At 47.0% G+C, this 24,219-nt stretch overlaps 1 protein-coding gene across 1 annotated transcript; it reads right to left on the bottom strand.

The window, feature by feature from the left end:
* Positions 1-21,816: 21,816 nt before the first annotated feature.
* Positions 21,817-23,878, bottom strand: LOC136123451 (MORF4 family-associated protein 1). Its single transcript, XM_065877690.1, has 2 exons — positions 23,301-23,878; positions 21,817-22,816 (listed from the first exon to the last, which is right to left on the bottom strand). Exon 1 carries the CDS (start codon positions 23,695-23,697, stop codon positions 23,314-23,316), a length of 384 nt encoding a protein of 127 aa, XP_065733762.1. The 5' UTR covers positions 23,698-23,878; the 3' UTR covers positions 21,817-22,816; positions 23,301-23,313.
* Between the last annotated feature and the right edge of the window lie 341 nt (positions 23,879-24,219).

The raw sequence follows: 24,219 nt of genomic DNA, 5'->3' as shown, positions 1-24,219 counted from the left end.
GCCAGGCTTCTGCAGGTCACATGCACCTGCGGCAGAGGAGCCCCTCAAACCATAATTATACTATATGAAATAATTTTAGCCCCAAGTCAGCAAACACATGTAGTACCTAGAACTCATCCCCCATTTCAGGTTACTCGCCAGACAGGTTACAAGATGTACACCAGTTAACATGCCACAGAAAAATTATAATTCTGAAAAACCAAACAAACAAAACCAAAACAACACAGCTCCCCTCCGCTGATGTGCTGGACTGCAAAATCCCAAAATTCACACGCCACCACTCGACATGCCCAACAGCCCTCTGGGCCTTCTCAATCTTATCCAAAGTAGCGGCATCCACACCCTTGATTGGGGTTTGGGTTCTTGCTTCGGGAGCTGTAGCCAAGTAGTGTCTTCTTTCTTTTTCTTTTTTTTTGGTACGCGGGCCTCTCACTGTTGTGGCCTCCCCCGTTGCGGAGCACAGGCTCCGGACGCGCAGGCTCAACGGCCATGGCTCACGGGCCCAGCCGCTCCGCGGCATATCGGGATCTTCCCGGACCGGGGCACGAACCCGTGTCCCCTGCATCAGCAGGCGGACTCTCAACCACTGCGCCACCAGGGAAGCTCCATTCTTTCTTGCAGAACTCTGACTTCAAGTCTCTTTCTTGGCTCCCAAATTCCAGGAAGCATTAAAAAATAGCAAAGCACAACAGTATACTTTCAAACTTTAAACATACAATAAAATCACAGTAACAAAAATAGGACCACACAGCCGTTTACAATCTAGGCCCTGTTCCTGTTCCTTTACGTAACGGCATTTACTTAAAAGCTGTCTTTTCCAAGCTGAATTCACCTAACAGTCAAAATCCACATATGACAATATAATACTGAAACCATCTACCATACTGGTACTGGAGATTTAGTGTCTAACAGGGCGAAAACGCAGAAAGAAACGTAGGGAGAGAAAACGAAAGACTCTTGGTTTCGGCCTCTCCAAGCAGTCATCCTCCTTACCAGCTGAACGGAGTCCATCAGCTGATAATCGAGAGTACGAGCGGGGGAAGTTCATCAACACGACGTAAATTCTAAGACTCTCATACCGAGGAGGCAAACAAGAAACCGCGACCACCCGTGCAAAATGCGACCACTTGCCCTAGGGTCATCTGAGACGGTGCAGGCGCATCGCAGCCGGTCTCTAAGGCGCCCCCTCTTCTTTCTTTGACCCTACAGCCGGGGTTTTCACCCCAGCGACTGAGCTGGTCCACATTCTGCAAATATTTTACTAGAAGGGGTCTTTACGGTTCACAACAACATATCAAATCATTTTCTTCTAATTGCCAACGTTAAAAAAAATAAAACGATATATAAGCGAGAAGCTGATCGGGGTATTATCCTCGTTCCACTCCCGCCGCCCAGCGCGGAGGCTACGATGCCGGGCGAGCCGGGCTCCCCTCCCCCGGCGGGCCGGGGCCCACCCGCCCCCGCGTCGTCAGTCACACCCGCTCCCGTGTATCCGCCGGTGCAGTCCGCGGCCCTCCTCGCCGTCAGCGCGGCCTCTGCCGCCTCCGCCTCCTCCACCTCCTCGCACAGGCTTATCACCCTCTCTTCCGCCGCGGCGCCGCACTGCGGGCGGGGTCCCGGGCGCGGGCCTCCGAGACCCCCACCTCCCTCTCCTGCAGCCGGCGCGCCTTCAGATGCGCGCGCACGTGCTCGCGCTCGCGGACGGCGACGCCCCGGTGGGCGGGCGGGAGGCGTGGAGAGCGGGGCCTGGGAACCTCTCCCAGGCGTCGTCGGGCGCACGTTCCCGCTTCGCATCTACGGGCCGCCTCGCGCCGCCACCGCCCCGCGGCCTCGGGGCCCGCTCACCGCCCCCGGAAAGGCGGCCGGCCGACAGCGAGCGCTGGGCGCGGGGTTGAGCTCCGCGAAGCGCCGCTGTAGCGGGCAACAGGTTTTTGAGTTTTGTTTTTGATAACGCAATGCTTTTCGCCTGAAAGCCGCGAAAGCCACACCCAAAATGGCCCCCGCCCCGTGTACCGACACTCTGTTGCTTTGCAGCCCCTTTCACGACACGCCGGGACCCCTTTACGGCCACACCCCGGGTGGAAACACTGAGCTGGTGCGTGCCGGCGGGTGGGGGCGGTTGTGCCGTCGTCGCCGCCCTTCCCGTTTGCCGCTCACGGCCTTTCCCTTGGGTCTTGAGGGCATGGGTTTTAACTCTTGAGTTGTGATAGTGATTTTTCCACACCGGAAGTACTGAGTTACACCAGACACTGACCGGGGGCTGCGAAGCCCCCGGCTGCCTGCCTTCCCCACCTCCCTGAACTCCCCAAAGCAAAGGTTGATTTAGCGCCTCAGCCCTAGCCACCTGGCACGGAGCGGGTCCTCAGGGAGAGTTTATTAAAACGAAATCGTTACCAAACTAATGTCTGCGAGGAGATCTCTAACCACCCTGTGTGTCAGGGATGAGTGATAAGTTCGTGTTCTCGCCCCGTGGCCCCTAGACACGGTAACACTAAAGATCGTGTGCCCACGCATTCCCTGGCGGGGACACAGGACGCCTGGGGGCCGGCGGGGCCGCACGAGCAGCTTTCTCCCAGGGCTCGGGCCGTCTTCCTAGTGACGTGGCGACAGGCCGTTGCAAGTGCTCGTTTGGGAACCAAGCTGAATGCCTGCCGGGCAACCACAGATCTGGGTGGAGGCCGTCTCTCCCACTCAGCCCTGGGGCACCTGTCCCAGGCCGTACCCCTCCCTCCCTAGCCTGCCCTCCAGGGGCCACTTCCCAGTTGGCTCAGACACCCGGGGGCAGGCGTCCATTCCTGGGTCCGGGTGCCTGTCTGGGTGTGTGGGTGGGAGGCTTTGCTCCCTCGCCTCGCCTAGCCTCGCCTCGCCTTGGGGAGTCCCTTGCGCCAAGTGCTCAGGACCCTGAGGGGTGGAGGCGTTGCTGTCCTGAGCAGCTGGGGGTTGTCGGGCGCGGGCCGCTGTGGCTCCCGGGGGGCCGGGGATGGCCGTGTGCGTGGGCTGGGTGCACGCGGGGTCTCGGCCGCCCCGGGACTCTGCACAAAGGGCCCCTCCTCCTCTCAAAGCCATTGATGGAACTTCTCTGGAATTGTTTGCCGAAATCCCAAGGTAGAATCCAAGGGTCCAAGACCATTTGCATCCAGCACACGTTTTCCTTTTCTGTAGGAACTTTTTTGTCGTTGTTGTTTTTTAACCAGCACCACACCATGCTTCAGAAAGCCATGCTTCGTCTATCCTGGATCGCTACAGTGAAGTATGACAGTTGTACAGTTCCCAGTCTGGCCTTGGCTTGCTCAGATAAAACTTTGTATGTATTTTGTAAGGCATAGATTCTAAATTGTAATGATGTCCTGTGCAAAAAGCAAAAATATTAACTAAATTGTAAATTTTATTGTTTTAACGTATATGTGTGTTTAGCGACGTTTACATTTTGAAATAAAATTTATGATTCATTAAAAAAAAAAGACTGTGTGTGTGTGTGGGGGGGGCCTGCTTGCCCAAGTGCTGTGGACTTGGGCCTCAGTTTTCCAGTGGATCATGTAAACAAAGACAATGTTGTCTGCCATTCCAGTTCTGTTAATACAAGGATCAAGCCATTAGCCACTGTGGTTGCCCCCTCACCTCACTGTGGTGTGCCCTGAGAGGAATTCGGGATGGAACAATAGAAAGGATTTTGTGCTTTGGACATACCAGCCCCGAGATAGTTCAGATACGTATCTAAGGAAAAATTTCATTCACCTCAGGTTCTTGCATCTTCCCATGCACAGAAAAGCACTGAAGTCATTAGCTTGAGATGTCTCTTTCTTTGTGATTAGTGGTAATCTTTTGATATTTGAAACATGTTTTTTTTCCAGCAAAAAAAGTTCGTATATAGCCTGGCTCCTCTGTCGCCTCTTTGGAGCAGATCCTTAAGAGCCATCTGAGAGACTGTTTCCCAGGCTATAGTCCTCAGTAAGGTCCCCAAATAAAACTGAATTCACAACTCTTTTTTTTTTTTGAATTTTTTAGTTTTATTTAATTAATTTTTTATACAGCAGGTTCTTATTCGTTATCCATTTTATACATATTAGTGTATACATGTCAATCCCAATCTCCCAATTCATCCCACCACCACCACCACCCCCTGCCACTTCCCCCTTTGGTGTCCATACGTTTGTTCTCTACATCTGTGTCTCTATTTCTGCCCTGGAAACTGGTTCATCTGTACCATTTTTCTAGGTTCCACATATATGCGTTAATATACGATATTTGTTTTTCTCTTTCTGGCTTACTTTACTCGGCATGACAGTCTATAGATCCATCCACGTGTCTAAAAATGACCCAATTTTGTTCCTTTTTATAGCTGAGTAATATTCCATTGTATATACGTACCACATCTTCTTTATCCATTCGTCTGCCAAAGGGCATTTAGGTTGCCTCCATGACCTGGCTATTGTAAATAGTGCTGCAGTGAACATTGGGGTGCATGTGTCTTTTTTTTTTTTTGGCTGTGTTGGGTCTTAGTTGCTGCGCGCGGGCTTTCTCTAGTCGTGGTGAGCGGGGGCTACTCTTCGTTGTGGTGCGTGGGCTTCTCATTGCGGTGGCTTCTCTTGTGGAGCAGGGGCTCTAGGCGCGCAGAATTCAGTAGTTGTGCCACATGGGCTCAGTAGTTGTGGCTCTTGGGCTCTAGAGCACAGGCTCAGTAGTTGCGGCGCACAGGCTTAATTGCTCTGTGGCATGTGGGATCTTCCAGGACTAGGGCTCGAACCCGTGTCCCCTGCATTTGCAGGCAGATTCTTAGCCACTTGGCCAGCAGGGAAGTCCCAAAATGCCCATTACTGAAAATCTGAGAGTTTAAAAAGGACAAGAGAGAGGCCTCTAGGAACTGAGGGTGACCCCCAGCCGACAGCCAGCAAAGACATGGGGACCTCAGTCCTACATTCCCTAGGAACTAGATTCTGCCAACACCCTGAATGAGCCTGGAAGCAGAATCTTCCCAGAGCCTCCTGATAAGATGCCAGTCAGCTAACACTTTGCTTTTGACCTTGTCAGCCCCAAAGCAGAGAAACCTGCTAAGCTGACTGGGACTCCTGGCTTTCAGAACTGTGATAATAAACTTTGTTGTTTTGAACTGCTAAAATTGTGGTAGTTTGTTACGGTAGCAATAGAAAACTAGTGCAGGAGGGGTCTGGTTGGAAGTGGGGCTTGAAGTTTACTCTGCGGAACATTTATAGAAAGTTAGAAGAAAGTTGATCTTGAGCCTAAGGGTGGGGAAAGTGAATAAAGACCCACCCCCATGCCTTATTTTCCTCTGACCTCTCTCTCTTTTTTCTTTCTTCTTTTTCTTTTGGCTGCACTGAGCGGCTTGTGGGATCATAGCTCCCCAACCAGAGGTTGAACTCAGGCCCACAGCAATGGAAGTGCTGAGTCCTAACCACTGGACCACCAGGGAATTCCCCTCTGACCTCTCTTTTCATTCATTTTGGACTCTCTCTGTGTCTCTCTTTCTCTGTGTGTGTCTCTCTCTTTTTATTTATTTATTTAGTTAGTTGCGCCAGGTCCTCGTTGTGGCAGGCAGTCTCCTTAGTTGTGGCGTGTGAACTCTCAGTTGAGGCTTGCACGTGGGATCTAGTTCCCCGACCAGGTATTAAACCTGGACCCCTGCATTGGGAGTGTGGGATTTTATCCACTGCATCACCAGGGAAGTCCCTTTCTCTTTTTTTGCTAAGATGTGTGTTGCAAGTATCTTCTCCCAATTGAGACTTGACTATTTTTTTCAAAATAGACTTTATTTTTTAGAACACTTTGTTTCACAGAAAAGTTGAGAAGATATAGATAGTATGTGGTTCAACTTTTCACTTTGATGAATGTTTCTTTGACAAACACAAGATTGTAGTTTAACATTAAAAAACAATTATGGTAGGGGCTTCCCTGGTGGCGCAATGGTTGAGAGTCCGCCTGCCGATGCAGGGAACACGGGTTCGTGCCCCGGTCCGGGAGGATCCCACATGCTGCGGAGCGGCTGGGACCGTGAGCCATGGCCGCTGAGCCTGCGCGTCCAGAGCCTGTGCTCCGCAGCGGGAGAGGCCACAACAGTGAGAGGCCCGCGTACCGCAAAAAAAAAAAAACAAACAATTATGGTAAAGCATGGATACCATGAAATCTACCATTTTAACCATTTAAAAGTGTGCACTTTGGTGGCATTAAGTATATAAACATTGTTGTGCGACCATTACTACCATCGATCTCCAGAACTTTTCATCTTTCCAAATTGAAACTCTGTACCTTTCAACCAATAACTCCCCATTCCCCTCCCCCAATCACTGGCAGCCACCATTCTGCTTTCTGTGTCTGTGAATTTTTCTTAATTAATTAATTAATTTTTGGCTGCGTTGGGTCTTCGTTGCTGCGCGCGGGCTTTCTCTAGTTGCCGCGAGCGGGGGCTACTCTTCGTTGCGGCGTGCGGGCCTCTCATTGCAGTGGCTTCTCTTGTTGCAGAGCATGGGCTCTAGGCGCGCGGGCTCAGTAGTTGTGGCTCGCGGGCTTAGTTTCTCCGCGGCATGTGGGATCTTCCCGGACCAGGGCTCGAACCCGTGTCCCCTGCATTGGCAGGCGGATCCTTAACCACTGCGCCACCAGTAAAGTCTGTGACTTTTAATGCTTTAGCTTTAAAAAAAATTGAGGTGAAATTCATGTAGCATGCAATTAATCACTTTAAAGTGTAGAATTCAGTGACGTTTAGTGTATCCACAATGTTGTGTGACCAACAGCTCTCTAGTTTTAAAGCTTTTTCATCACCCCAGAAAAACACCCATTACCCATTAAGTAATCACTCCACACTCCCCTTCCCCTCATCCCCTGGAAGTCACTAATTTATTTTCTGTCACTATGGATTTACCTATTCTGGATATGTTGTATGTATTAGTCTGCTGGGGCTGCCACAATGGAATAGTACAGAATGGACGGTTTGAATGGAAGACATTTATGTTCTCACAGTCCTGGCAGCTGGCAGTCCAAGATCAAGGTGAGGACAGGTTGGTTTCTCTGGGTCCTCTCTCCTTGGCTTGTAGATGGCCATCTTCTCCCTGAGTCCTCACATGGCCTTTCTCTGTACATGAGCTTCCTTGGTATCTCTTCTTCTCCTTATGAGGACAGCAGTCGTGTTTGATTAGGATCCCACCCTTACAACCTCATTTGACCTCAGTTACCTCTTTAAAGGCTACTATGGTCTGAATGTTTGTGTCTTCCTCAAAATTCATATGTTGAAATCTTAACTTCCAACGTGATGGTGTTACGAGGTGGGCCTTTGGGAGGTAATGAGGGTTGTGGAATTAATCAAAGAACCCTCAGCTGAAATTGGAGTCAGGACAGGCCATGCATTGTCAACAACTCCAAACAGGAAGAGACCTATGCCTACATCTCAGACAGGAAGGTGTTGCCTACTTTACTATCCAGCAGGAAGAAAACTTCTCTCCACCAGATGACAGCCCAGCCAACCAGAGACTATAGCAGCCCAACCAATGAGAAGCCTCCATACTTTGGATTGGACTCCTAACTCCTCCGCTGGACTCTTTAGTTATTATATCCCCTCCCAAATATCCCTCTTTCCCTATAAAAGCAAGTTCCTCTTCCTTGTTCTCTGGATTTGCCTGTGGTACACCAAATGCAATTCCTTTGACTATTCCTCAATAAACTCAGTTTTGCTCGTAAAATAACTGGCTGTTATATTGTTAAAGTTGGCAGGGTGGAGTCCCCATAAATGGGATTAATGCTATTATCAATGAGACCCCTCAGAACTCTCTAGCCCTTTCCACCATGTGAGGACTCAGTGAGAAGACATTGGCTATAAACTAGGAAGAGAGCTCTCAGCAGAACTTGACCATGCTGGCACCTTGATCTTGGACTTTGATCCAATTTTATTTCTAGAACCCTAGATAAACTCTGCTACTGATGCTGAAGATTTAGCTTTAGATTCTTTAGTTCTGTGAGAACTAAACTTCTGCTGTTTATAAGCTACCCAGTCTGTGGTATTTTGTTATAACAGCCCAAATGTTAGACAAAGTCTTAGTGACATTTGGGATTACAGTTTCAACATATGAATTTTATTTATTTTTCAGATTCTTTTCCATTATAGTTTATTACAAGATATTAGAATATATTTCCCTGTGCTATACAGTAGGACCTTGTTGTTTTTCTATTTTATATAAAACAGTTTGTACTTGTTAATCCCAAACTCCTAATTTATCCCTCCCCCCTTTTCCCCTCAGGTAACCATAACTTGGTTTTCTATGTCTGTGAGTTTGTTTCTGTTCTTTTTTTTGGCCATGCCACGTGGCATGTGGGATCTTAGTTCCCCCTCCAGGGATCGAACCTGTGCCCCTTGAGGTGGAAGCACGGAGTCTTAAGCACTGGACCACCAGGGAAGTCCCTGTTTCTGTTTTGTAAATAAGTTCATTTGTATCATTTTTTTAGATTCCACATATAAGCGATCTCATGTGACATTTGTCTTTCTCTGTCTGACTTACTTCACTCAGTATGATAATCTCCAGGTCCATCCATGTTGCTGCAAATGGCATGACTTCATTCTTTTTATGGCTGAGTAATATTCCATTGCGTATCACATCTTCTTTATCCATTCCTCTGTTGATGGATACTTAGGTTGTTTCCATGTCTTGACTATTGTAAATAGTGCTGCTATGAACATTGGGGTGAATGCATCTTTTGAATTAGAGTTTTCTCTGGGCCTAGGAGTGGGATTGCTGGACCATATGGTAGCTCTATTTTTTGTTTTTTTAAGAAACCTCCATACCATTTTCCATAGTGGCTGAACCAATTTACATTCCCACTAACAGTGTAGGAAGGTCCCTTTTTCTCCACAGCCTCTTCAGCACTTTTTGTTTGTAGACTTTTATGATGCCATTCTAACCAGTGTGAGGTGACACCTCATTGTAGTTTTGAATTGCTTTTCTCTAATAATTAGCGATGTTGAGCATCTTTTCATGTGCCCGTTGGCCATCTGTGTGTCTTCTTTGGAGAAATGTCTATTTAGGTCTTCTGTCCATTTTTCATTTGGGTTTTTTTTTTTTTGATATTGAGTTGTATAAGCTGTTTATATATTTTGGAAATTAGCCCCTTGTCAGTTACAGTGTTTGCAAATATTTTCTCCCAGTCTGTAGGTTGTTTTTGTTTTGTGTATGGTTTCCTTTGCTGTGCATAAGCTTTTAAGTTTCATAAGGTCCCATTTGTTTATTTTTACTTTTATTTCTATTGCCTTGGGAGACTGACCTAAGAAAACATTGCTATGATTTATGTCAGAGAATGTTTTCCCTATGTTGTCTTCTAGGATTTTTATGGTGTCATGTCTCATATTTAAGCCTTTAAGCCATTTTGAGTTTATTTTTGTGTATGGTGTGAGGGAGTGTTCTAACTTCATTGATTTACATATAGCTGTTCAGCTTTCTCAACACCACTTGCTGAAGAGACTGTCTTTTCTCCATTGTATATTCTTGCCAGCTTTGTCTAAGATTAATTGACTGTAGGTGTGTGGGTTTATTTCTGGTCTCTCTATTCTGTTCCATTGATCCACATGTCTGTTCTGGTGCCAATGCCATGCTGTTTTGATCACTGTAGCTTTGTAGTATTGTCTGAAGTCTGGGAGGGTTATACCTCCAGCTTTGTTCTTTTTCCTCACTATTGCTGGGTCTTCTGTGGTTCCATATAAATTTTAGGATTATTTGTTCTAGTTCTGTGAAATATGTCATGGGTAATTTGATAGGGATCACATTAAATCTGTAAATTGTTTTGGGTAGTATGGCTATTTTAATAATATTAAATCTTGCAATCCAAGAGCATGGGATATCTTTCCATTTCTTTCAATCATCTTCAATTTCCTTTATCAATGTTGATCAATCCTTTATCAAGTTCTCAGCATCTTTCCCCTCTTTGGTTAGGTTTATTCCTAAGTATTTTACTTTTTTGATGCAATTTTAAAAGGGATTTTTTTTTTTTACTTTCCCTTTCTGATATTTCATTGTTAGTGTAAAGAAGTGCAACAGATTTATGTATAAACATATGAATTTTAGGGGACACAATTCAGTCTACTTTGGTCATTTCATATAAAAGGAATCATATAATATGTGGCCTTTTGTGTCTGTCTTCTTTCAGTTAAGATAATATTTTCGAGTTTCATCCAAGTTATCACATGTATCAGTACTTCATTCCTTCTTATGGCTGAATAATATTTCATGGATATACCACAATTTGTTTATCCATTCACCCATTGGTGGCCATTTGGGTTGTTTCCATCTTTTGGCTATTATGAATAATGCTGCTCTAAACATTCTTGTAGAAGTTAATATTTTAATTTTGATGAAGACAAAATATAAAGCTTTCCTTTTATGCTTTCTTTGGGTCTTATTTTAAGAAATCCTTCTCTACCCTGAAGTCATAAAAATGTTCCTTTATATTTTCTTCTAAAATATTTAGTGTTTGGTTTTTCTTATTTATGGATAATCCATCTGGAAATGAGGTTTGAGGCAGGAATCTAATTCCAATTTTCTCCACATGTATAGCTAGTTAGCCTAGCCCTGTTTACTGAATATTTTATCCATTCCCTCTGGTCTGCATTGTAACATCTGTCATGTGTCAAGTCTCTATTTTTGCTTGTGTCTGTATTTGTTCCATTGGTCTTTATCTCTGTGCTATGATCACACCGACAATTACTAAATTAGCTTTATAGTAAGTATTGATAACTGGTTAAGTATGGCAGATTCCCTTCCTGGATCTTCTTCAGAAATGTCCTGACTTTTTTGCTTGTTCATCTAAAATTTGAATCAATTTTTAAATTTTGACCCAAATGATCAAACAGACTCACCCGATGAGATTTTCTGGGGATTGAATTGATTCATTGGACCAATTTCGAGACGTACAATATTAATTCAGTCTACTTAGTTGTTCCTCATTGTGTTTTAATAGAATTTTATAATTTTATGCATAAAGCTTTTACATCCATTTTGTTAAAATTTCATAGTTACCATTTGTATTGGATTGAATAGTGATCTTTCCCCAAATACATGTCCACTCTGACCCTCAGAATGTGACCTTATTGAAAATAGGTCTTTGCAGATGTAATTAGTTAAGATGAGATCATACTGGATTAGGGTGGGCTCTAAATCCATGATGGGTGTCCTTACGTGAAGGCCGAGCAAAGATGCAGAAACACAGGGAAGATGGTCGTGTGACAACAGAGACAAAGATTGGACTGATGTAGCCACAAGGCAAGGAAGGCCAGGGACTGCCAACAATCACCAGAAGCTGGAAGAGGCAAGAAAAGATTCTCTCCTAGAGGCTTCAGAGGAAACACGGTCCTGCCAACACCTTTATTTCTGACTTCTACCTTGCAGGACTGTGAGAGAATCAATTTCTATTATTCTAAGCCACCCAGTTTGTGGCAATTATGAAATCCATAGGAAAATAATCCACCATTAAAATTTTTTTTGAATAAACAAATGGGACCTTATCAAACTTAGAAGATTTTGCACAGCAAAGGAAACCATAAGCAAAACTAAAAGACAGCCTACAGAATGGGAGAGAATATTTGCAAATGAAGCAACCGTCAAGGTATTAATTTCCAAAATATACAAACAGCTCATACAGCTCAACATCAAAAAACCAAACAACCCAATCAAAAAATGGGTAGAAGACATAGATAGACATTTCTCTGAAGAAGGCATACAGATGGCCAACACGCACATGAAAAGATGTTCAACATCGCTAATTATTAGAGAAATGCAAATCAAAACTACAATGAGGTTACCACCTCACACCAGTCAGAATGGCCATCATCAAGAAGTCTACAAATAATAAATGCTGGAGAGGGTGTGGAGAAAAAGGACTCCTCCTACACTGTTAGTGGGAATGTAAATTGGTATAGCCACTATGGAGAACAGTATGGAGGTTCCTTAAAAAACTAAAAATAGAGTTACCATATGACCCAGCAATCCCATTCCTGGGCATATATAAGGAGAAAAACTCTAATACAAAAATGGTACATGCACCCCAATGTTCATAGCAGCACTATTTACAAAAGCCAAGACGAGGAAGCAACCTAAATGTCCATCGACAGAAGAATGGATAGAGAAGATGTGGTACATATATACAATGGAATACTACTCAGCCAGACTTACTCAGAAGTAAGTCAGACAGAGAAAGACAAATACCAAATGATATCACTTATATGTGGAATGTAAAGAATAATATAAGTGAATTTATTTACAAAACAGAAAGAGACCCACAGACATAGAAAACCAACTTATGGTTACCAAAGGGGAAAAGTGGGGTTGGGGGATAAATTAGTAGTATGGGATTAACAGATACACACCACTATATATTATATAAAATAGATAAGCAACAAGGATTTACTGTATAGCACAGGGAACTCTATTTAATATGTTTTAATAACCTATAATGAAAAAGAATCTGAAAAATATATATGTAACCGAATCACTTTGCTATACACCTGAAACGAACACAGTATTATACATCAACTATACCTCAGTGAAAAAATAAAAAAATCTTTTTGGGTATTACAAGTGATAGCTTTTAGAAAATATATTTCTTTGGGGAACTCCCTGGCAGTCCAGTGGTTAGAACTCCAAGGCTTCACTGCCGAGGGCCCGGGTTCAATCCCTGGTCGGGGAACTAAAATCCCACAAGCCCCTTGGTGCAATTAAAAAAAAAAAAAAAAGAAAAGAAAAGAAAAAGAAAATATATTTCCTCTGGTGAATAGAAACACTACTGACTTTTAGGTATTGATTTTGTTTCTAGAAAACTTGCTAACCTCTACTAGTAATGCTGATAATTTATCTTTAGATTCTTTCAAATCTATGATGTTTCAAAAACATTTCATTGGAATGTAATGATAATATCAGTGGTGGTTTTAAAAATATGTCCGCAAATTCTTTGCTACTTCCCTTGTCCAGGGGTGGGAATTTTTTTTTTTTTTGGCTGCGCCAGGCAGCACGCGGGATCTTAGTTCCCTGACCAGGGGTCGAAACCACACCCCCTACAGTGGAAGCGTCCTAACCAATGGACTGCCAGGGAAGTCCCAGGAGGGGGAACTTGATTCCCCTTCCTTGGAGAGTGGGCCAGACCTGCTGAAGGAGTACAGAAGAAGTGATGGTACATTTCACTTGTAATATCCAGTTGTCAAAAGACTGCAGCTTTTCAGGAATTCCCTGGCGGTCCAGTGGTTAGACTCTGCGCGCTCACTGCGCAGGGCGCGGGTTCAATCCCTGGTCGGGGAACTAAAATCCCACAAGCCCCTTGGTGCAATTAAAAAAAAAAAAAAAGACTGCAGCTTTCACCTGTGCTTTCTCTGTCTCTCTTGGATCGCTCCCTTTAGGGGAAACCACCTGCCTAGGAGTTGGTACAAGACATCTGTATACAACTTGCATTCAGAAAACGGAAGAATGGGAGGCACATAGCACCTCTAGCTGACAGGAGCCCTTAAAGTCCACAGGTGGGAGGGCAAAGACCCAGCTCAGCCCATGCAGCACCTCCTGCTTTTGCTCTCTAAGGGGAACTACTCAGGGAGGCTCTTCCTTTTTTTTTCATTCTCCAAATATTTATTGAGCATCTAATATAAACCAGACAATGTGCTTGAAATACACTGTTAACAAGACAAAGAAGCTCCTTAACCCAAGGAACTCACAGTCTAGCATAAAGGCAAATATTAATCAAATAATCCCGCAAATAAATCATCATAGACCATGATAAATGCTGTTTATCGTAAAAAATCATGACAATCTGTGAGAGGATATCCCCGGGGGCTTGATGTTCTCAGACAGTAGTAGGTGACGTTTCTCTGTGAAGAGACATTTACGTTCTGAAGCATGAACAGGAGTCGCCTAGGACAGGGGTAAGGGTAGGGGAAGGACGGCGTGGAGCCGTCCAAGCAGAGGAGCAGCGTGTGCAAAGACCCCAGGGCGGGAGAGGGCACAGAGCACCTGAGGGCCTGAACTAGACCGGAGTGGCTGACAGCAGAGAAGAAACAGGAGAGTGGCCCGAGATGAGAAAGGAGCAGGGTAAGGACCTCGGCCTTTATCCCAAGAGAAATGGGGGCCACTGAGGTTTTTAAGCAGGGGCCTGACATGGTAAGATGTGTACTTCATGGTCACTCAGCCGCTCTGTGGAGAATGAACTGGAGAGGGCAGAGGGGAAGTGCAGAGGCCAGCGTGGGAGATAAATAGAAGAAAAAGAGAAAATGAGAGGGTGTGAGCAACCCCATGTCGGTTGGGAGGCAAACCGGTAGAGATTAAGGACTTGGGCTCGGACTTGAGTTGCCCAGTTGTGTCCTGGCTTTGTCACTTACGCTGTGATCTTGAGCAAATTACCTGAGCTCATCTCTAAAACAGGGATACTATCTGTCTACCTCCTAGATTGTGTGAGGATTAAATGACCACTACACCTCAAGAACTTAGAGTGGTATCTGGCACACAGGAACGTGCTGTGGCCCCAGGCCACACAGCTACTGCCTAGAAACAGAGAAATACTGGACTGCTCTGATTAAAGCTGGGGGTGGGCGGACCGGGCCCCGAGCCTCGTCCACCTGTCCACCCCTAACCACCACCTTGTCCCAGTCCCACCCACGCAGCCCTAAATGCCTGGGACTTCACAGACTCCCTCTCTGCCAAAGGAGGTTGGCTTCAGAGTGGCCTGTTGGAAGCCTGTCTCCTGGGCACTGTGTGAAGAAATGGGGTGACGGCAGCTGACCTGTTTAAGCGTTCCGGCACACAGGGCCACTCTCAACTTTATAACATAACTAGACTCAGAACCTCAGAAGACTTTGGCTTCCCATACTTCATCTAAGGGAGGCTCTTCCTTGTCTCTCATCTTCCCAGGCCATGTGTGAAATATGCCCTGGGAAGTGCACCCTTTTGCGGGTAACACAGCTTTGTTGTTGTTTTTTTTAAAAAAGACTTTTTTAATTTATTCATTTTATTTATTTAATTTTGGGGGCTGCGTTGGGTCTTTGTTGCTGCGCGTGGGCTTTCTCTAGTTGCAGCCAGCGGGGGGTTACTCTTCATTGCAGTGCGTGGACTTCTTATTGTGGTGGCTTCTCTTGTTGCGGAGCACGGGCTCTAGGTGCGCAGGCTTCAGTAGTTGCAGCACGTGGGCTCAGTAGTTGTGGCTCACGGGCTTAGTTGCTCCGTGGCATGTGGGACCTTCCTGGACCAGGGGTTGAACCCGTGTCCTCTGCACTGGCAGGCGGATTCCTAACCAATGCACCAGCAAGGAAGTACCGGTAATGCAGCTCTGGAAGCCTGCTTCCTGCTGCTGCAAGCACCAGACTCAGGAGTTCCTCCAGACGCTGGACAACTGCAGGATTTGCCACACCTGGCCTGGAATTCCTTTGGCAATGTAATTTCTTCAATACCCTATGATGCTTCCTGTCTGTTTACTGTCAGTCAGTTCCAATGCACGGTAATCACAGACAAAAGTCTCAGGAAGACTCTGGTTTTCTGTTCAGTGGTCTCTGTGCCCTGTCCTTCCTGATTCTTTCAGCTCAGTGGTGTCCATGTGAACAAGTGGCTTTGATAGGAAGGTGACAGTTATCATCTGGTCTTTGCTGCTTGTCTGGCATTCACTGTCTGGGAAAGAACCTTTAAAGGAGATGCTTGAAAAAGATCTTGGGGTCTTGGTCTCATCTCATCTGGAAGACAGTTTCTTCTGGAGCCGTCTCTTATAACTGTTTCAGTTTGGGGTGCAGACATCCTTGCCATTTTCAACCCCAAATGACCAGTAGTGGCGGCCTCTCTGACCTCCTTCAAAGAAGCTACTCAGGAAGCACAGCTGAGTGACGACCTTCAGCGGCTGCTTCTTTGGCTCAGTCATGGTGCTCATGCCAAGGCCATGCCCGTCCTCCTTCAGAGACTAGGTTCAGGACTAGTCACTCCTGTTTCTCCCGTGGATGAAGCAAGTGAGAGCCTAGGGTGCTAAATCTTATGACAAGTTTCCATAACGCTCTCCACCCCCGAGCCCTCTCCTGGGCCTGTAGGAGCTAGTGAGCCATTGTTAGCATGTGCCCGGTGTCCCGCCCTCCACCCCACCTTGCTGCTTGCTGGACTGTCCACGGAGAATTAGGCCAACTTTGTACTCAGGCCTGTGGAGGGAAAGCTGCTCATTTCCCTGCGTTCCTCACGTAGGCTCAGGAGTTGGGGCCAGCCTCCTCCCCTGGCAGTGGCTACACTACCTTGTCCTCCCTCTTGTCTAATGTGACATGCCTCGGAGAGCTTGCTGCTCATCTGAACGCCCTCTTCCTTTGTCATCCTCCAACCCCCCTCCCCCAACCCACTGGATTCCCCTCGTTCATTGCAGGCTTTCCCAGCTGGCTCCTGGCTCTCCTCCCGCCCCATATCCTGCCGCCATCATCCTAGGTGAGTTCCACGCTCACACGGCCACCATTCCACACATGGGCCCCCAGGTCCTTGGCCTCTTCATATCCAATAAGCAACTCCATGCCCCTTGGCCACTCATTCCCAAGGGTGACTTAGGGCTTGTTACTGCCCCCAATCTGCTCAGTACCTGCTCGGCCCTCCTCTTTTCTGACCCCATCCTTCCATCGCTTTCACTACAGTCGCTACCACCCTTTTTATTTTTTAAATAAGTATATTTATTTATAAATTTATTTATTTATTTTAGGCTGTGCGGGGTCTTCGTTGCCGCGCGCAGGCTTTCTCTAGTTGCGGCGAGCGGCAGCTACTCTTCGTTGTGGTGCACGTGCTTCTCAGCGCAGTGGCTTCTCTTGTTGCGGAGCACGGGTTCTAGTTGTGTGGGCTTCAGTAGTTGTGGCACGTGGGCTCTAGAGCGCAGGTTCAGTAGTTGTGGCGCACGGGCTTAGTTGCTCTGTGGCATGTGGGATCTTCCCAGACCAGGGCTCGAACCCGTGTCCCCTGCATTGGCAGGTGGATTCTTAACCACTGCACCACCAGGGCAGCCCCTGGCACCCTTTTTAAATTTATTTATTTATTTTTGGCTGTGTTGGGTCTTCATTTCTGTGCGTGGGCTTTCTCCAGTTGTGGCGAGCGGGGGCCACTCTTCATCGCGTTGCGCGGGCCTCTCACTGTCACGGCCTCTCCCGTTGCAGAGCACAGGCTCCAGACGCGCAGGCTCAGTAGTTGTGGCTCACGGGCCTAGCCGCTCCGTGGCATGTGGGATCCTCCCGGACCGGGGCACGAACCCGTGTCCCCTGCACTGGCAGGCGGACTCTTAACCACTGTGCCACCAGGGAAGCCCGGCACCCTTTTTAAAACCTCACTGGGCCCTCAGCTCCCTTGAACGGCTTTCTCCTGCAGCTCCCCTGCTCTGCACTTCCCCAGCATCCACTTACTGTGCATGGTCATGGCTGCAATAACGCCCTCAACACAACCCCTACCTCTTACTCCTGTTTCCCTTTATTGCCCCTCCACTCCTCTCTGTCAAAAATGCAGCCCTTACAAAAATAAACAAATGGGACCAAATGAAACTTAAAAGCTTTTGCACAGCAAAGGAGACAATAAACAAGATGAAAAGACAACCCTCAGAATAGGAGAAAATATTTGCAAACAAAGCAACTGACAAAGGATTAATCTCCAAAATATACAAGCAGTTCATGCAACTCAATATCAAAAAAACAAACAACCCAATCCAAAAATGGGCAGAACACCTAAGTAGACATTTCTCCAAAGAAGATATACAGATTGGCAACAAACACATGAAAGGATGCTCAACATCACTAATCATTAGAGAAATGCAAATCAAAACTACAATGAGAGGGCTTCCCTGGTGGCGCAGTGGTTGAGAGTCCACCTGCCGATTCAGGGAACACGGGTTCGTACCCCGGTCCGGGAAGATCCCACATGCCGCGGAGCGGCTGGGCCCGTGAGCCATGGCGGCTAAGCCTGCGTGTCCAGAGCCTGTGCTCCTCAACGGAAGAGACCACAACAGAAGAGGCCACAACAGTGAGAGGCCCGCGTACCGCAAAGACAAAAACAAAAACAAAAACAAAAAACTACAATAAGGTATCACCTCACACCTGTCAGAATGGCCATCATCAAAAAATCTACAAACAATAAATGCTGGAGAGGGTGTGGAGAAAAGGGAACCCTCTTGCACCGTTGGTGGGAATGTAAACTGATACAGCCAATATGGAGAACAGTATGGAGGTTCCTTAAAAAACTACAAATAGAACTACCATACGACCCAGCAATCTCACTACTGGGCATATACCCTGAGAAAACCATAATTCAAAAAGAGTCATGTACCACAATGTTCATTGCAGCTCTATTTACAATAGCCAGGAGGTGGAAGCAACCTAAGTGTCCCTCAACAGACGAATGGATAAAGAAGATGTGGCACGTATATACAATGGAATATTACTGAGCCATAAAACGAAACGAAATTGAGTTATTTGTAGTGAGATGGATGGACCTAGAGTCTGTCATACAGAGTGAAGTAAGTCAGAAAGAGAAAAACAAATACCGTATGCTAACACATATATATGGAATCTAAAAAAAAAGAAAATGTGGTTCTGAAGAACATAGGGGCAGGACAGGAATAAAGATGCAAAAGCAGAGAATGGACTTGAGGACACGGGAAGGGAGAAGGGTAAGCTGGGACGAAGTGAGAAAGTGGCATGGACACATATACACTACCAAATGTAAAATAGCTAGCTAGTGGGAAGCAGCAACATAGTACGGGGGAGATCAGCTCCGTGCTTTGTGACCACCTAGAGGCGTGGGATAGGGAGGGTGGGAGGGAGGGAGACGCAAGAGGGAGGAGATATGGGGATACATGTATATGTATAGCTGATTCACTTTGTTATAAAGCAGAAACTAACACACCATTGTAAAGCAATTATACTCCAATAAAGATGTTAAAAAAAAATGCAGCCCTTGATCATTTGGGTGTTGCTAGGGACCATCACCAGTGAGGCTGCAGGAAAGTCCAGGACTTGGGGGAGCCCAGTCTCAACTGTTATAGGTGGTAAGGAAACGTTCTTTGAAGAGGCAAAAAATACAGGTGAGTTTGGGAATAACAGAAAGGGAGGATTTGTGAATCACAGAGAGTTTGAAGGAAGGAAGAATAGGGATATAAATCAGGAGAAAGGAACTACAGAGCATTACGGGGATCAGAGAAGGGGAAAATAGAAGTGACCAGGGGAGGGTCTTACTTTGGGCAGCGACTGAAGCAAGCCCTGTTTGCATTTATAGTTATCTGGCTACAGTGGTAAGCAGATAACAAATCCCCACTTATCTCTGGAAGATGGTGGAATCTCGTGTTTATCTGCTGCCTGGAAGGGGGAGGGTGAATTTGGGCTTTCTTTTGCCTTGGAGTCATTAGAGGGCAGAGGAGGGGCTTCCCTGGTGGTCCTCCGTACTTCCAATGCAAGGGGCTCGGGTTTGATCCCTGGTTGGGGAACTAAGATCCCACTTGCCATGCGGTGCAGCCACAAAAAAAAAAAAAAAAAAAAAAAAAAGAGGGCAGAGGAGAGCAAACAGCTACGAATGAATGAGTAAGAAAGATCATTTTTCAGACAATGCCCTGAGCTAGTGGGACATGTGACGAAAAGTGAGGATATAGGCCTCAGGGAGAAGGAAAAGCCTTTCATCCAAACACAGGATAGGAGAAAAATGAAAGTATCAGTCATCTCAGTCTCGGTTGTGTCATCCTAACAAAAAATACCCAGATCTCAGTGCCTTAAAACAACGAAGGCTTTTCCTTGTTGGTGCTACCTGTTCATCATTGGTTGGCAAGGAACACAGGCCACCATCTTGAAGGTTGTTGGTCCCTGTGCCAGAAGAGAACCTTGGAGGGTCTCATGTTGGAGGCTGTGGCTTGGATGCGACTGTATGTTACTTTCCCTCACAATTCACGGCTAGAATGACTCACACACACTCACACACACACACACACACACACACACACACACACACACAGCACCACCACCACTGGGGGGCAAGGGAGTACAATCTGACTAGACGTGTGAAAGATGAGGAATTGGAATTTATTTGGTGAACAGCACTCACGATACCTACGGCATTTTTACCGCAGATGAGCTTTATCTAGAAGTCACACAGAATGCCAGGGTTGGAAATGAACCTCAGACACAAGCCAGTACCTGCCCAAGATCACACAGACAGCAGGCTGCCTGGGGGCCAGGTCTCCTGTTTCCCAGCCCCCTGGACTCCCGAGGTTTTATCTCTGGCAAGGTTAAAAACACTTTAGACCCACCTCCCTTCACCTGGAGTCAGACTTTCACTAATGCTCCCCACGCCCCCGGCCCCAGAGGTGAATGTGTCCGTGGCTGTTGCCAGTCCTACTGTAGTGTCCACTAGTTAAATCGGCTTTCTTCCCAGGGGTCATCTCAGCTGATGAAACCAGACGCAGAAGCCTCTTTAGCACTACTTTGTGATCTCCCGGGCCTGATTCTGATCAAGGGGGGGACCGGCAGATTTTGAGCATTCCACACACTTTGCCTCCATCCGTATCTCTTCAGAGGTTGTTACATAATACCTGGTTTCTCTTCCTGAATGCCTCTCCAGACCTCCACGCTCCCACAGCCCCCGTGCTTCTTCTTGTAATAGCGCTTTGATACAAGAGGACACTTGTCACATCGGAAAGACACTGGTGAATGACTGTCTTCCTAGGATGCTAGGGAGAAGAGGGGATCACTTTTTTTTTTTTAAGATGTTGGGGGTAGGAGTTTATTAATTTATTTATTTTTACTGTGTTGGGTCTTCGTTTCTGCGTGAGGGCTTTCTCTAGTTGCGGCGAGCGGGGGCCCCTCTTCATCGCGGTGCGCGGGCCTCTCACTGTCGCGGCCTCTCGCTGCGGAGCACAGGCTCCAGACGCGCAGGCTCAGTACTTGTGGCTCACGGGCCCAGTTGCTCCGCAGCATGTGGGATCCTCCCAGACCAGGGCTCGAACCCGTGTCTCCTGCATTGGCAGGTGGACTCTCAACCACTGCGCCACCAGCGAAGCCCGGGATCATTTTTTTTTCTTTTGAATTCTGTGCCATTTGTATTACATCTTTTAAATATAAATTACCAAATGAAATGTGGTATCCTGAGACAGAAAAGAAGAATTACTGGAAAACTAGTGAAATAAGAACGAAGTGTAGTCCACTTAGCACAGGTCCTAGTTTTGGCAAATGTAGCTTTTTTGGTGGTTGTTCTTCCTGGTTCTTTATTCATCATATCCACTCCTGCCCACTACTGGCTTTTTCTCCTACGGTTCCCTATGTGTGGGATGTCCCCCATTCTCTCCTCCTCCTTGGAAGCTGTACCCAGCCTTCAAGGCCAAGGTCACCAGTTACTTGCTCTGAAATGCTTTCCTTGCCTTCCCCCACTCAGTGCTCTAAGACATGGTATCCAGCTTGGGACACATGGTTACTATTGTTTCACATTTGCTATCAGCTGGATTCCCAGGAAGCAGACTTTAAGGTGAAAATTAGCATACAGGTTAAGTTCTGCGGGATGCACAATGGTAGACACAGAGGACTGGAGGGCTGACTGTACTATGTCATCTGATATAATGAACTTGACCAGCCCTGGATTTTGGTATCTGTGGGGGGGGGGGGTCCTGGAACCAACCCACTGCTGATAGGAGGGACTACTGCACGCTCTCTCCTCAGCCAGTTTCCATAGCAGCACGCAGAGATGAACCTTCCCTATGATCAAGGCTTACTGAGAGCCTCCAAAACCATAAGAAATTCACCCCCCATTTAGCAAAGATAACATTCAAGGAGAAGAATTTCATTTTTAAAGAAACAATATTTCTCAGTCAATAACCTTTTAAGCCTTGTCTTTTCAAGCAAATGAATACTTTTATTAACATGGTAAAATTTTTTTTAAACACACGGTAGGGTTTTGACCTCAAATACTTGTCAGGTCTGCTACTGAAATGAACTTACAGCTAGACAACTTATGAATCTTGAAGACACCTAGTCCCTGTCCAGTTTAGGGTCCAAAACAGACAGCCCTTGCTTTTCTTCCCCAGACCCTCAAGGGCCTTTGCAAATATCGCTTTCAGTTTATGTCCAGAATCCCCTGAAATGCATCAGGATATTACATCGATTACACAGAATACCAAGACCTATCTCGTCTCCTAGTCTAGGTTCCATGTCACATAAAGCTGAGTTAGGTTGTCCAAACAATCTGACCAGACAAGTTACATCAGTGTGCCGCATAAAACCTAAAATTTGAACAAAACACATCTCTCCTCCTTTGGTCTCACATAGAAATTAAAGTCCCCAAACACAACACCATCCCGCAGCCCTTCTTTTGGTTCATCAGTCCCAGCCAGATCAGCCCCCTCCTCATTCCCAATTGAAGTCTGGTCCGTTCTTCAGCTTCGTTGGCAATCGCTGCATGGAGTCGTCTTCTAGAAATAATGCAGTTCCTTCAACACCTTCAGAGCCGGAGAACTCCAACTGAGTCTCATCTGTTACACACAGACCCAAAGTTCCAGGGAGCTATCAGGTCACACAAGAAAGAGCAAAGCACCTCAAAAATTTAGAAATAACGAAAGCCCAGGAACAAATGTGACTGCTGCGACAGCTTACAATCTAGGCCCTAATTCTTGTGAGAGCATTTTCCAAATCAAAGTTCCCTCCCCAAACGAAAACATTTAACAGTCAAAACTCATACTGAGGTCATTAACCACAGACCATAGCAGAAACGTAGTGTGAGGACAGAGTGTAGACAGAGAAAAAAAGAGAAAACAAAAGGCTCTCTGGTTTCAGCTTCTCCAGGGTGTCAGCCAATCTCCATCAGTTGACCAGAATCCACTGGCTGTAAACCTAAAGTGCAATTGGGAGAATTCATCATTAGGAAGTGAGAAAACCCTCACAAACTCAGCCTCGCAGGCTGCATGCCACCTGACCCCTTCCAGTCTTCCAGCAAAATCTGGAAGCGTCCAATAATGGCCTTCCCTCTGACAATTCTGTATTTCTACCCCCCCTTTGCTCAATGGCCTGTATTGTGATTTTGTTGTTTATTACCCTACAGTTATCCTATTGATCGTGACCTTTGGTTTCAACCAAACACGTACAAGTCAAAACCAACCAACCAACCAACCTGTTCCCCCAAATTACCAGAAACGCAACAAAAATAAATAAACGGTACCTACTAACACCTCCTAAAATGAAAATTGAGCACGCCTTTATTCTCTTCTCCCAACTCCCATCCCCCGCGGATCATTAGTAAATAAATGTCCCCGAAGCTGACCCAAGCGTCGGGCAACGCCTGGGACCTCCGTGCGGCTCCCGCCGGTCCCCGCCTTACCGCCGACCCTCCTTCAGGACGACTCGCTCTTCTCTATCCGCCGGACCAGCTCCACCAGCATCTCTGCCATCTTCGCGATCTCCTTGGCCTTCTCCTCCGCCTTCTCGCACCGTTTGGTCCCTCTGCCCTCGACTCCGTCGTCCGCGTTCTGCAGATGGTTGAGCGCGCTCTCCTCCGAGGCCTCCACCTGCGTCTTGATCTGGATGAGCATACTATCCATCTCCCACAGCTTGCTCCGGTTCCGCAGGTAGGCTCTCCCGTGCTCGCGGCTCAGCGCCGCGATGTCCTCGCGCATCTCGTTGATGACCGGGAGCAGGAACTGCTCGAAGTCCTCCTCGGGCTCCAGCACCTCCACCTCCTCCGGCTCCGCCAGCTCCACGATGTCCAAGGGCCGCATCTTCCCCCGCTATTCCGGAACCGCAGGACGCAAGTCGGCTGCAGAGAGAAAATGGAGACTCGCTATGCTTACCAACACACTTCCAGAATATTCTTTAAAACTTTTACCCCTTTTAAACTTTTAGGCTCACAGAAGCCACGGAAACAAGCGACTTACGAGCAAAGAACCGGAGGACAAAATGGAGTCGCGGCCGTCAACCAGCGCCCTGCGTGTTGCGGCCCCTTTCACGACACGGCCGTGCCTCTTTACGGTCACGCCGCTGGTAGAACTAGGTGCGGGCGCGCGCACGTCAATAGAGGGCGACGCGCTTCGCTCTACCACGGCCGCGCGCGCACACACTCACACCCACGCGCGCGCGCACGCTCTCCCTTTTCCTCCCCTCCTCCTACTCCTCCGCGCTGCGCCCCTCCGCTACCCACGCGCGCGCGGACGTGAATGCACGAGCTCCCTTATCCCCCTCCCCCTTCACCCCGTGCTGCTCGCCTCCGCTACCCACGCACGCGCGGACGCGCACGCACGAAC

The sequence above is a fragment of the Phocoena phocoena genome, chromosome 5 (genome assembly GCF_963924675.1).
Source record: "Phocoena phocoena chromosome 5, mPhoPho1.1, whole genome shotgun sequence".
In the NCBI taxonomy this organism is placed as follows: domain Eukaryota; kingdom Metazoa; phylum Chordata; class Mammalia; order Artiodactyla; family Phocoenidae; genus Phocoena; species Phocoena phocoena.
Note: the sequence above shows the minus strand (reverse complement) of the source record. Positions and strands in the feature narration are given on the sequence as shown.

Excerpts from the sequence above, each read along its gene's own strand:
- LOC136123451 (XM_065877690.1), bottom strand. The coding sequence starts at position 23,697 with ATGCGGCCCTTGGACATCGTGGAGCTGGCGGAGCCGGAGGAGGTGGAG.